The sequence below is a fragment of the Amblyraja radiata genome, chromosome 4, assembly GCF_010909765.2.
Source record: "Amblyraja radiata isolate CabotCenter1 chromosome 4, sAmbRad1.1.pri, whole genome shotgun sequence".
In the NCBI taxonomy this organism is placed as follows: Eukaryota; Metazoa; Chordata; class Chondrichthyes; order Rajiformes; family Rajidae; genus Amblyraja; species Amblyraja radiata.
The window spans coordinates 54,601,273-54,615,224 of record NC_045959.1 but is presented as its reverse complement, the minus strand read 5'-3'; the positions used below and the strand labels follow the sequence as shown (position 1 = coordinate 54,615,224).

General features: G+C 45.1%; 1 protein-coding gene across 6 annotated transcripts in view; it reads left to right on the top strand.

Moving 5' to 3' along the window:
* vps13b (vacuolar protein sorting 13 homolog B) overlaps window positions 1-13,952 on the top strand; it is an 806,769-nt gene that overhangs the window by 154,962 nt on the left and 637,855 nt on the right. For all 6 annotated transcript variants that reach the window (XM_033019455.1, XM_033019454.1, XM_033019453.1 and 3 more), the window contains exon 12: window positions 3,674-3,761. In XM_033019455.1, coding sequence (XP_032875346.1) covers window positions 3,674-3,761 — 88 coding nt within the window. The remainder of the gene's footprint in view (window positions 1-3,673; window positions 3,762-13,952) is intronic.

The window sequence follows — 13,952 nt, the reverse complement described above, 5'->3', positions numbered from 1 at the left end:
CTATTCCAGATAAAAAATCTTTAAATATTTCCATTCACTTTCCACATTCATTCATACTGTCTTACTCTATTCCAGATAAGCTCAAAAATTTAAAAACGTTTTTTTTTCTTTGTTAGCATTTTTCCTGTACTTACTGACATAAATTGGAAAGAGTTTTTACCTATTTACTTAACAAAATTGATTATTTTTAATGCTGATATTGCTGCAATGAAAGGTGGCTTGAATTTTAATGACTCTGAGTGACAAATAACAGAAACGGTTTTTGGGTTTGTTTTAATTAATTTCTTCTGTGTCCCTTGCATGACTTTGACATTCGTTCACAGGAATTTGTCCAAAACTGGATCTTAGTTCTGTCCTCATTTTAATAATTAAAATCCTATTCCTCTGCCTTTTTTAAAAAAACATTTTGTATCCACATTATTTGCCCAATCTTTCTCCTAATATGCCTGCTATTTCTCTGTGTAGGAAGGTCTGAAGAAGGGTCTCGACCCAAAATGTCACCCATTCCTTCTCTCCAGAGATGCTGCCTGTCCCGCTGAGTTACTCCAGCTTTTTGTGTCTATCTTTGCTACTTCTCTATCAGATTTCTTTCATTGTCTTGTTTGAAATTACTAACAGTCCTCTTCACAGTTACTCAAACTCGCTTTTTATAAGGGGCAAAAGGAGGGACCATAACCTGCATTTAAAGTGGATAAATATTTTTGTCCTGATTGGCTGCATCCTAGTTGCTGAAGGAAATATATGGAGGAAATGTCAGAGGTATAATCTTCTGAACAACAAGAGATTCAGGGAAAGACATAAACAATGCTCAGCATGCCAACCAGCAATGATGAATAGAGCAGCTTTAGTGTAGTTTAGCGATACAGTGTGGCAGTGTGGAAACAGGCCCTTCGGCCCACCATGTCTGTGCCGACCAGTGATCACCCATACACTAGTTCTATCCAATGCACTAGGGGCAATTTACAGAAGGAAATTAACCAATAAACCTGCATGTCTTTGGAATGTGGAACTGGAACACTCGGAGAAAACCCACGCGGTCACAGTGAGAACATACAAACTTGGCACAGAAAACACAATGGTGCAGCGGTAGAGTTGGTGCCTCACAGCGCCAGAGCTGGGTTTAATCCTGACTACAGATACTGTCTGTACAGAGTTTGTGCTCCAGTTTCCTCCCACATTCCAAAGACATACAGGTTTGTAGGTTACTTGGCTTTGGTAAAAATTGTCCCCAGTGTGTAGGATTGTGTTAATTTATGGGGTTTTAGTTAGTTTTTATGTTTTATCTCTAACGTAAAACTAGGCAGCCATAATCAGGATTGAACATGGGTCTCTGGCGCTATAAGGCAGCAACTCCACTGCTGCATATGTTTCAAGTCGAAAATATTTCATGAGATCATTGTTCCATTTTGGTACATATGACAACAAAACATTCTTGACTCTTGAGAACTGGAGAAGTGAGAAAACAAATTAATTTTAAGTTACAGAGAAGCTGGGCTGAGATGGCGAGAACAATGGGTAACCATGCTGACTATCCCTACTTAACCCTTGTCGATCCAAATGCACATACAGTGCTCTCTATAATGTTTGGGACAAAGACCCATCATTTATTTATTTGCTTCACAATTTGAGATTAGTAATAGAAAAAAAATCACAGATAAAAGACATGCTCAATTAGGTTCAGATCGGGTGATTGACTTGGCCACTCAAGAATTGACCTTGTTTAGATTTGGAAAAACTCCTTTGTGCTTCACCTGTATGTTTGGGATCATTGTCTTGCTGTCGAATGAACCGCAGGCCAATGAGTTTTGAGGCATTTGTTTGAACTTGGAACAGATAAGATGTGTCTATACACTTCAGAATTCAGTATCAAGTTGTCCTACAACTTTTGGCTGTGCACGCCATATGCAAGAAGAAGAGGAAGAAGAAGAAGAATTCAGTATGCTGTTACCATCAGCAGTTGTATCATCAATGAAGATAAGTGAGCCAGTACCTTCAGCAGCCATTCATTGCCAGGTCATAACACCCCAACCACCGTGTTTCACAGATGAGGTGGTATACTTTGGATCTTGGGCAGTTCCTTCTCTCCTCCATACTTTGCTCTTGCCATCACTCTGATATAAGTTAATCTTCGTCTCATCTGTCCACAAGACCTTTTTCCAGAACTGTGGTCGCTCTTTTAAGTACATCTTGGCAAACTGTAACCCGGCCATCCTATTTTTGCGGCTAACCAGTGGTTTGCATCTTGCAGTGTAGCCTCTGTATTTCTGTTCATGAAGTCTTCTGCAGACAGTGGTTATTGGCAAATCCACACCTGACTCCTCAAGAGTGTTTCTGATCTGTTGGACAGGTGTTTGGGGTTTTTCCTTTATTATAGAGAGAATTCTACTGTCATCAGCTGTGGAGGACTTCCTTGGCCTGCCAGTCCCTTTGTGGTTAGTAAGCTCACCAGTGCTCTCTTTCTTCTTAATGATGTTCCAAACACTTGATTTTGGTAAGCTGATGTCTCTAACAGTTTCATTCTTGTTTCTCAGTCTCATAATGGCTTCTTTGACTTTCATTGGCACAACTTTGGTCCTCGTGTTCATAAACAGCAATAAAAGTTTCCAAAGGTGATGGAAAGACTGGAGGACAGACAAGGTGCTGCGAGCTCTCTTATACCTGCATTAAGGAGACAATTAAACACACCTGAGCAATTACAAACGCCTGTAAAGCCATGTGTCCCAAACATTATGGTGCCCTGAAATGGGGGGGGGGGGGGGGGGACTACGTATAAACACAGCTGTAATTTCTACATTCTACATGAAACCAAAGTGTATAAAAATCCCCTTAAATAAAATCTGACAATATGCACTTTAACCACATGTGATTTTTCTATTACAAAACTCAAATTGTGGAGTACAGAGGCAAGTAAATAAATGATGGGTCTTTGTCCCAATCATTATGGAGGGCACTGTATATCTTATCTTCCAGAATCATCTCCAGTAACTCACCTGCCACAGATGTTTAGCTCAGTAATCTGGACGGCAGTAGAGTGTGTACCCAATCTTCAAATATAATTCAAAAATATCTGAGCCACGGATATTCTCTTCCATAAACCGTATTGTAAAATTAAAAGTGAATTTTACCTGGGTGTGGTGGAAAATATAAAAGAGAGAGAAAGAAGAGAATGAATTTTATTATAAACTATCAGTTATAATTGTGATTTAATTGAAAAACACTTCTTTTGCAGTGCTGTAAGCACAATTTTGCTGATTAGAACATAGACCACAATTCATATTCATGTTTGGGGATTTTTGTTGTGATTTTTATAGACAGAATTTGTATTGTTTTCTTGAATACAGATGCCAAGCTTTAACAAATAGCAATAGTATCACTGACTTGCAAGCTACATTTGGAAACCAATTTACTTAGACTTCACTGACTCTTGATGTGACTAAAATTATATATTAACTGGTCAAGTAATAACCCAAATTGTGTAGGTCTCTTGTGCAAAACCTGTATTATGTCAAGTTACTTGAATTGGAGGATGCTTAAGATAACCTCTATACTCTTTCCCTGATAAGTCTTTGTGTAATGGCTATGCAAATATAAATAGCTATTCAGGTATAGTGTTGTAATCTTTGAATTCCATCCTTTTGGAACTTAAGTTTTATTTGTCTTACTTTGTTGTCAGGAGACATACACAGAGATAGCTGGTGTGCAGCGTTTTGGGGCTTTCTACATGGATTACCTGTACACAATGGAGTGCAGTGCTGGCAAAGGTATTGCTTTATTTTCTCTTTGATGTTTGCTTCCCTCCCCTTGAACTACACAAACAAAAGTATTTTTATAGTCTTCTGGTCCTTGACCTGTTGCCCCCTCTTTCACCTAAACCTGCCCACAAGAGTCAGATGAGATTATATCTTTAAATTACAAGTACGGAACCTTAAATAGTGATTAAATTGCAAACCTGAGAAGTGGGCTTTTGATCAGCACACTTATTCATTGCTTCCTAAATTGAATGGTTCCTTGATACGTAATTTTCGTTAAGTATCAGTAATAACTGTTGCACCCTCAGATGCAATGTGCTACTACAGAGTTTAAAGTGCTAAGAATTTAAGAAGAATTGATCCTTTTACTGCATCTAATATTTGTTACATTAACTAATGATGTATATGTATCACTTAATGGATATAAGAGCAACTTTGCGACAATAATATTTATAAACATATAATTTGAAGTTTTCTATTGACTAAATGTATTAGGGTGAATTTACTCGTTAGTTATGAGTAAAGTAAAAGTTCTAGTTTCTAATTAAATCTATCTTACTTGCCTCAGAAATAATATCTATTTAAAAAAAGGCATAAACTTTTGTTTTGGAGACACAAGCGACTGCAGATGCTCGAATTTGGAGTAAAAAACAAACTGCTGGATGAACTCAGTGGATGGGTCAAGCTGTTCCTGTTATGGGGAGAAGAATTACTGGCATTTGGTATTGAGACCCTGCAACAGGATTGAATAATTTTATTTTTGTTTTGGGGCAATTGAAACTATTCCATAATTGCATAAGCGAGTTCGGCATTCCGAATGCGCATGCCCAGGTCACAGGTCACTCGCTATAAACATTCTCGGCAGCTGTGGTGCTGCGTTGTATGCAGGCCTGCGTTTCGTCCATGGTCGGGGTCGAGCCCGGACTCGGGCCTCCGGCGCTGCGGGCGCTGATGAGTTGCTGCTGAGGTGTCCCCGTCCCAAGGTGGCCCTGGGCTGGCTGTCCCGGACCTGCAGCCGGCAGGGAGGTGCTGGCTCCAGCTCAGCTCTGCCTGTCCAGCCGCGTTGGCTAGAAGCCGGGGCGCAGGTCTGGAGCGGTGGCCGTGGCGAATTATTGCAGTATATTATCAGCATGGAAACGTATGGAACTGTAGATGTTGGTTTACCAAAAAAGAAGATACCAAGTACAAAATGACATGGGCTGGTGTAACTCAGCGGGTCCAACCCAGATGCGAGCGGGTCCTAGTGGGCGGAGCGACCGACGTTGCAGCTGCCTCTGCAGTCCGTCTGTCTTTTTTTTTTGTCCCGTTGAGTGTATAGTTTGTAGTGTTTTTTTAAATTGTTTTTAACTGTGTATGTGTGGGTGGCGGGTGGGGGTGTTGGGGGAAACTTTTAAATCTCTTCCCTGTACGGGGGACCCACCTTTTCCCTGTCGGGTCTCCATTGTCGTTGGGACCCAGCACCATGGAACGGCCTCCAACCGGAATGACCTGGAGGCTCCAGTCGCGGAGCCTGTGGACCTACCATCGCGGAGCTGGCCGAGTTCAGAACGGGAGGAGCTGTGGTGGAGCGCGGCTGCGACCCGACTGGAGCTCGGAGGCTCGTTTGAACTTCATTGAATCGCAGCGGCAACTTCTCCCGCCCGAATTGTGGGGTTGAAAATGACCTGGAGCAGGGCCTTACATCGCCCGGCGCGGCTTTAACGGCCGCGGGACTTGCTAGCGCCCGCCGGGGGCTCCAACATCAAGATCCGGAGCAGGGCCTTACATCGCCCGGCGCGGGACTTGCTTGCGCCCGCCTGGGGCTCCAACATCAAGACCCGGAGCGGTGCCTTACATCACCCGGCGCGGGACTTGCAAGCGCCCGCCGGGGGCTCCAACGTCAAGACCCGGAGCTCGGCCTTGCATTGCCCGGCGCGGCCTTAATGGCCGCAGGATTTGCCATCGCCCGCCGGGGGCTTTGACTTTGACATCGGGAAAAGAATGGAGGGCAGGGGAGAGACAAGACTTTGCCTTCCATCACAGCGAGGAGGAGATTCACTGTGATGGATGTTTGTGTAAATTGTGTTGGTGTGTGTCTTGGTTCTTTTCTTGTTGCATGACTGCAGAAACCAAATTTTGTTTGAACTTCATTTGAGGTTCAAATGACAATAAACGGTATTGTATTGTATTGTATCAACAGCATCACTGGAGAACATAGATAGGTGACTTTTCAGGTCGGCACCCTTCTTCAGTCTGAACCCTTCTTCTGGCCCAAGCGTCACTTATCCATGTTCTCCGGAGATGCTGCCTAACCCTCTGAAATACTCTCCAGCACTTTGCCCTTTTATGATAATTTCTGTACCCATTCAGCAACCAAATTTTACCTCAATTAATACAACTCTTTTCTCATATTAATGAACATGATATCAGAAAAGGTGTACAGGCAGCATCTTCTACTGCAGAAGGGGTTCCGACCCAAAGCGTCACCTATCCATTTTCTCCAGTGATACTGCCTGACCCGCTGACATATAAATTCAAAGGTCATAGGTGCAGAATTAGGCTATTTGGCCCATCGAGTTTACGCTGCCATTCAGCCATGGCTGATCTATCTTTCCCTCGCAAACCCATTCTCCTGCCTTCTCCGCTAAACCTTTTACACCCTTACTAATCAAGAATCTGTCAATCTCCGCTTAAAATACCCAATGATTTGACTTCCACAGCCATCCGTGGCAATTAATTCCACAGATTCACCACCCTCTGACTAAAGTAATTCCTCCTCATCTCTGTCCTCACTCCAGTATTTTATATTTTATCTTTTATATTTTATTGTGTAAACCAGCACCTGCAGTTCCGTTTTATTACATGATATCAAAAAGGTGTGTTCATTTGAAATCATATAGATAATACATTAACTAACTTATGTTGGTTTAAAAAAATGGATTGCTGCTGAGCCTTTGAAAGGAACTGTTTCTCCATGTGCACCCTGCCTTCCCCTCCTTCCCCACTCCATAATCCTTCAAATGTTAACATGCTAAATATATTTAACATTTCTCAGCTGCCATGACTTAAAGATAACTTTGCGAATTTAAGCCAATTTTGGGAATGTTTAGAACTTTTACTTTGCAGCTGGGTACTGCGTGTTTTCATTTTTTGCATATGCATATTTTTTCCATCAGTGAGGTGTTACTTTAAAGCAATAAAGGTGGAGAATACAGGCAATATCTGGTGGGTAATGCAGCATCTGTGGAGAGAGCAATGGGAAGAAATTCAATGTGAGCACATCAACCTGAAATGTTAATCTTTCTCCCTCTAAGTGTGCGACTTGACTTTTCTGCAATTTTGCAAAAAAAATCTTCCTCGATCTATTTCAGGTTTTCCGAATCGACGGCCTTTTCTGCCGTTTTTAACTTTTTGATTTTTCTATAGCTTGGTTAAGTTATGTTAAGAAAACACAAACCTCCAGATTCAGGGACTGTTCCTACGCAGCTGTTATCAGACAACTGAACTATCCTATCAACAACTGGAGAGCAGTGTTAAGCTATCATCTATGTCATTGAAGACCCTCGGACTGTCTTTAATTGGACTTTACTTGACTTTCTCTTGCACTAAATGTTTTTCCCTTTATCATGTATCTGTCCACTGTGTTTGGCACAAATGTAATCATGTATAGTCTTTCTAATTACTGGATAGCAAGCAACAAAAGCCTTTCACTTGGTACATGTGACTATAAACTAAACTGAACTAAGTTATGGCTACACCACATTAAAATTTCTTCGAGCTGACTTCATTTTTTTAGCACAGACCCGAGCTGAGGTAGAATATTGCAGAGTGCATTAGTATTTTTGTAAAGATCATTTCAACCTCACTTGGAGATTGTGAGCTGTTTGATTTCATGGCATTATGAAATGAATGCACAATTTTTTTATAAGTACAGGTCCACCACCAATTTTCTGGCAGCTGGTGGTCTGGCACCTCCTTTACTCCAGACAGAATTATTACAAGAGTGCATTTGAAATCCCCCCCCCCCCCCAAAATGTGGCGCCAAAGCCGGGTGAGGCAGCCGATATCTTAACTCCATCGGGAATACTGCAGCCCCTCGGCGGGTCCAATTTGCTCCCCGTGGTCGGGCGCTGGAACTCCAGTCCAGCCAGAACCGGCTGATCTGTTCCCATATCTGACTTCCACGGCTGACTTTGCGGGTTGCGAGTTCGGCCCCTCGGCGTCCTAGGCAGACCATTCTGGTACCCTTCGACTCCTCTCGGAGGCCGTGGGCTGTTGGCCCAGCAAAACGGATGATCCATCAAGGGTGCCAGAAAATCTGTGGTGGACCTGTAATTCATTTTAGTTTTGAAGTGCAGCTAACCCAATTGGAGAGCTGTGGTTGTTCAAAATATGAGCCAAACGTAGCAACATTGAAGAGTAATTTGCTGGATATTGGTTCAAGGATTTAGCAGCAAAATGTAATTTGAAAAGCATCAGTATCCTTAAATGAGGTTTGAAAGTTGGCCTTTTTGATTATTGCAACTGATAAACTGCAAGCAAAATAAAAATGCGATTGCACAAAAAAATTGATATAAATATCAAAATGATATCATCTGACAAATTTCAATCAATAATCTATATTACTAAAACTCTTTGTGCTGGCAATGTGTCACTTTGATCTGCCTTTCAAAAAAAGCCAAACCCGCTGATGATGTCACAATGACTCTCACAGTGCACCAATCACAATGGGCTCTCAAGCTGGCTGCCAATTGCCACAATGACCGTTGCCAATAACCGTTGCCAATGGTAACAATGGCCTCTCAAGCTGGCTGCCTCTCACAGTGCACCAATCTCAATGGGTTCGCAAGCTGTCCAGGCCCTGGCACCGCTCTACGACCTGGGAAGGTCCTGGGGCAGGGAATGGGAGAGGAGGGTGGAGAGGGGTTGGGTCTCTACCCCCCTCCCATCTGCCCCTCCCCCTCCCTCTACCCTCCCTCTCCCTCTCACCCAGGCACGTGCCGTGAGTAATTACTCAGGGTAGGCAGTCAGTCGCCTTTAAAAAAAATCTTAAACCACGCATGCGCAGATTGTTCTCTCCGTAAGCTGACAGTCGACTTTTATAAAGTCTTCAAAAGCCAAATCTCTTAATGTTTACAAATACACAGGACATAGGTGTTAAAAGTCCAAAGTGCCAAATATCAACTTACTCCCGATGGTGATGGGAGCCTTCTGCACTCACCTATGCTCCTCCGATGTTGAGAAAGGCTAGGCAGACATGTCATTGGGGTTATCAAGTGGGCACCTACTTTCATCGATGTTTCGCTGATTGAACCCACGACGTAGGCTCAGCGGTGCATTCTGGCGTCCTAGAACCACCCCCCTCTGCATCTGTCCAGTCGATTATTTGGGACACCAAATGGGGTCTTTCCTCTTCAGCCAGAGCCACTGGCTACTCCGCTCTGCCACCCGTGATGTTTCTTTGATGGCCTGGCGTAGGGCTTGTCTGCTGATCCTCAGGTCCTTCATCAGTCTTAAGGTAGATGTTGCCACAAATCCTCAACATCCAACTTCTACCGGGCAGATCTTAGCTCTCCAGCCCCGCTGTTCTGCCTCCGCTGCAAGCTCTGTATATCGCAGTTTCTTTCTTTCAAAGGCTTCCTGCACAGCATCCTCCCAAGGGACTGTGAGCTCCACAAAATACACCATGCGCTGAAATACACCCCCCCCCCCCCCTCCCCGAACAAAGGAAATTGTCTTAACTGGGTTGGTTGTTCTGGGCGGCAGGGCATTGTTGGTTGTTCTCCTGCTTTCCAGAGTCGCTGCCAGGCATTTGAGCACTTGATTATGTCTCCAGGTGTACTGTCCTTGGGAGAGGTTTACTTTACACCCAGTGAGGATGTGCCTAAGTGTGGCTGGTGTTGAACACAGGGGGCATGATGGATCTTCGCCCAGCCATTAGTTGAGATTTTTTGGGCGAGGAAGGACATCATAGGTTGCCCGAATGTGGAAACTTATCCTGCTCGCTTCCATCTCCCACATGTCCTCCCAGCTGATCTTCTTCTTTTCCACACTCTCCCGTCTCATCCACTGGCCCTGTTTAGCTTGCAACACAGCCTTGGCACACCTACTCAACTCCTCCTGTTGGCAGACTTCGGCCGCAACCAACTTCCTGCGCTCCACTGATGATGCCTTGTTCCAGCAAGGTCGCTTTCCGCCAAGCCCCAAGCTACTTCTTCCGAGTTGGATTTGCCCTACCATGTCGCCTTGGTGGAGAGCAGATTTTGCCTGCTGTGTCTCATTCTTAGCCGTCCACTTCTTTCCTGTTGCCAGGGTTGGAGCAGCAGCTCGGATGACAGTGTCCCTTGATTCTGCCAGGGTCATCTCTAGTCTGACTTTAGTACACTTGAACTCCTCTGTGAGACTAGAGAGAGGCAGCTGGAGTACCCCCTGACTGTACAGGCCTACGCTGCTCAGGCACCGAGGAACACCTAACCACTTTCTCACAAAAGAGCTGATTGTTCTTTCTATCTTCTCGACTCTTGTGAGGGTGATGTCATACATGGTTAGTGGCCACATAAGTAAGGCGAGGTAGTAACCCAAACTGCAGGCACCAGATTTTCAGCTTTCCAGTCAGCATGGATCGGTCGATGTTCGCCAGACCTTTGATGACTTCTTGCCTAAACTCGTTAGCCTGATCAGCGTCCTTCACTTTAGAGTTATAGTTTAGAGTTAATAAAGTACCGTATTTCCTGACAATGAAAACGCACCACCATTTTGAGTGGGACATAGAATTTCTCACGCTCAAAAAATAAAAATAAAGAAAGCAATTTGCTCAAGGCTTCCAAATTTCCTTCATTCTGAATTACTGAATGGGTGGGGCGTGGAGGGTGACGGCAGGTGGAGAGATGGTGGAAAAAACGGGATCAGTTGAGACCTTATTGAATGACAATACTTGTTCAAGGGACCAATTGGGGGGAGAGTTCCTTTCACAGCGTGTGGGGAGTCTGTGTCAGGGGTAAAGTTGCGGGGACGGCAGGAGCATTGAGAAGGAGGGGGTCGGAGATCATGCCAGTAACTCATTCGCTGACCGCTGCCGCGGCGCTCCGGGCGCGGAGCAACCGCATTGTGGCCGAGGAGGGAAGTAGCTCGGGTGGCTGTGAGCGGCCGCCGGGACCGGACAGCGGACGCCACCTCAGCGCCTTCTGCCGGCCCGCTCACCTCTGGCAGTGCTCTCCGTCTGAACATCTCTCACCTGCCGCTTGCCGGCTACGCTCGTGTAAGCCGCTTCCCGCAAATCCTTAAATTCCGACAGCTGAGTAACCTCAATTGGTCTCTTGATCATGCTGTTGGAATTTAAGGATTTGCGGGAAGCGGCTGACATGAGTGAGGCCGGCGAGCGGCAGGAGAGAGGTTTTCAGACGGAGAGCATTGCCAGAGGTGAGCGGGGGCCGGCAGAAGGAGCTGAGGTGGTGGCCGCTCGCAGCCACCCGAGCTACTTCTCCCCCCCGGCCACAATGCGGTGTCTCCGCGCCTGGAGCGTCGCGGCAAGTGAGTTGCTGGCATGATCCCCGACCCCCTCACTCTACCCCCTCCACCTCCCCTCCCGCTCTCTCCCATACCCCTCCCTTTCTACCTCCCTTCCCCTCCCTCTCTACCACCCCTCCCCTCCTTCACTATGCTCCCTCTCAGGGAGTAGTGGGTATTGGGACCTGTGGGTGAGTGGCGTTCGGGGAGCAGCCTTCCCCTGTGCCGCCGCATGTCTCCCCCTCATTGGGGGACGGGACCCAATGGGTCCCACTTGGTCTATTATTCTAGTATTTCTTCCATTCAGAAATTAGATCCACTGTCAGTCAGATGCCCTATTAATTCTGATCGGCTAGAAATATGCAACGGGTCTTTAGCATTCGTTGAGTTAAGTTTAGTTTTTTGTTACGTATACCATGAAAAGCTTTTGTTGCGTGCTGACCGGTCAGTAGATAGACAATACAAGATTACAATCGAGCCATCCACAGTGTACAGATACGTGATAAAGGAAATATCGTGAATAAGACTAAGGGTCTCCAATGAGATAGCAGTTGCGGTTGCTTTGTATGATGGCCCTGGCTGCGAAAGAGAAACAGAGGTTCTGTTTCAAGTTGGAGACCTTTTGTTCGAAATGGGGAAAAAGAGAGAACATTATTTTTCAATAGCAGAGAAAGGGGAAAAAGGATGGATAGAAGAAAGGTACCATCTCTGAAAAGGTGAGAACTAATGAGTTAATGCAGCAGTTGGGATCAGGTTCTTCATCTGTGTGATGTCTTGTTAATAAGGCCATTCAGCCTATCGAGTCGACCACCATTTAATTGTGGCTGATCTATTTTTCTCTCTCGTTCCCCCATTCTCCTGCCTTCTCCCCTGATATAGCAAAGTTGTGGGACATACACAGCAAAACCTGGCAATATCAGTGGAAATAGAAACCTGAGCCAAAATCACAGATAGAGAACTGGCAGAAACTGCGAGCTCTGCTGTAGGCAGAAAGAGCAAGTCAACTATAGTTGGAGAAATTGTTATTGATTTTGGAAGTCTGCAATGTGCACAGTTGAAGATGAGGTGTTGTTCCTGAAGCTTGTGTTTGGCCTCGTTGTAAAGAGACCACAGATAAATAAGTCAAAGTGGAAATGCACGTGAAAGGCAGAAAGAAGCTCACACTCCTGTAGACTGAACCTACTTAGTTTAGTTTAGAGACAAAGCACAGAAAGAGGCCCTTTGGACCACCGAGTCCTTGCGAACCAGTGATCCCTGCACAATTACGCTATCCTACGCGCACACACTATCCTACACACACCAGGGACAATTTACAATTATACCAAACCAATTATCCTACAGACCTGTACGTCTTTGGAGTGTGGGAAGAAACAGCCAATCCTGGAAAAAAACACACGCTGGCCACGAACTCTGTACAGACAGCACCAATCGACAGGATCGAACTCGGGTCTCTGGCGTTGTAAGGCAGCAACACTACTGCTGTGACACCGTGCCTCCCATACACTTGCAACTTGCTTTGTAAGTGATGACCCAATCTGTGTTTTGTTTCTCCATTGCAGAAACAACTATATTTTGGATACCAATGGGGGAGGGGGAGGAAAATGGTCAGCATGGATATAATGTGTCAAAGGTGCAAGAAGGAAATGCAGAGCTGGTTTAAACTGAAGATAGACACAAAAAAGGGTCTGAAGAAAGGTCTTGACCCGAAACGTCACCCATTCCTTCTCCTCCGAGATGCTGCCTGTCCCGCAGAGTTACTCCAGCTTTTTGTGTCCAAAGTGTCAAAGGGTCTGTTTCTGTGCTGTACAACTTGACCACTCTATTTAGTTTTAGTTTTTTAGTTTTAGAGATACAGCACGGAAACAGACCCTTCGGCCCACCAGGTCGTCGCCGACCACCGATCCCCGCACATTAACACTATCCTACACCCACTAGGGACAATTTTTACATTTACCAAGCCAGTTAACCTCTGATTTTAATGGTTAGAGAATCTTCAAGTGGACCTTGTAAAATTTGTGCACCTTGTAAAATTCTGCCCAATTAACCATATATGGGATCTGCCAAGGTGTCATATGTCCAATAGATCCCAGAAATGTTAAGCCCAAAGGAGTAATCATCATCTGCACACATGCACAGAGCAAAACACATTATTGTGGAGTAACTTGGCAAGTCAGGCAGCATCTGTGGAGGGAATAGACAGGTGACGTGAAATGCCGCCTATCCATTCCCTCTTGCACATGCTGCCTGACCCCTTGGGTTACTCCAGCACTTTGTGTTTGCTCAAGAATCCAGCGTCTGCAATTTCTTGCATCTGTACAAAGATTAAGGGCGGCACGGTGGCTCAGCGATTGCTGCCTTACGGAACCAACACCAGAGTTGCTGCTTTACAGCGCCAGACACCCTGGCTTGTCTGTATGGAGTTCGTAGGGTCTCCCTGTGACCATGTGGGTTTTCTCTGGGTCCTTCCACACCCCAAAGACGCACAGATTTGTAGGTTAATTGGTTTGGTATAATTGTAAATTGTCCCTCGTGTGTGTCGGATAGCGTTAGTGTGCTGGGATCGCTGGTCGGCGTGGACTCGGTGGGCCAAAGGGCCTGTTTCTGCACTGTCTCTCTAAACTAAACTATAATAAAGTGAACTAAACTAAATTAAATTAAACTAAGCCAGTTTAGATCACATCACTGGTCTGGCAAAGCTGTTGGCAAAACCTCCCCCTT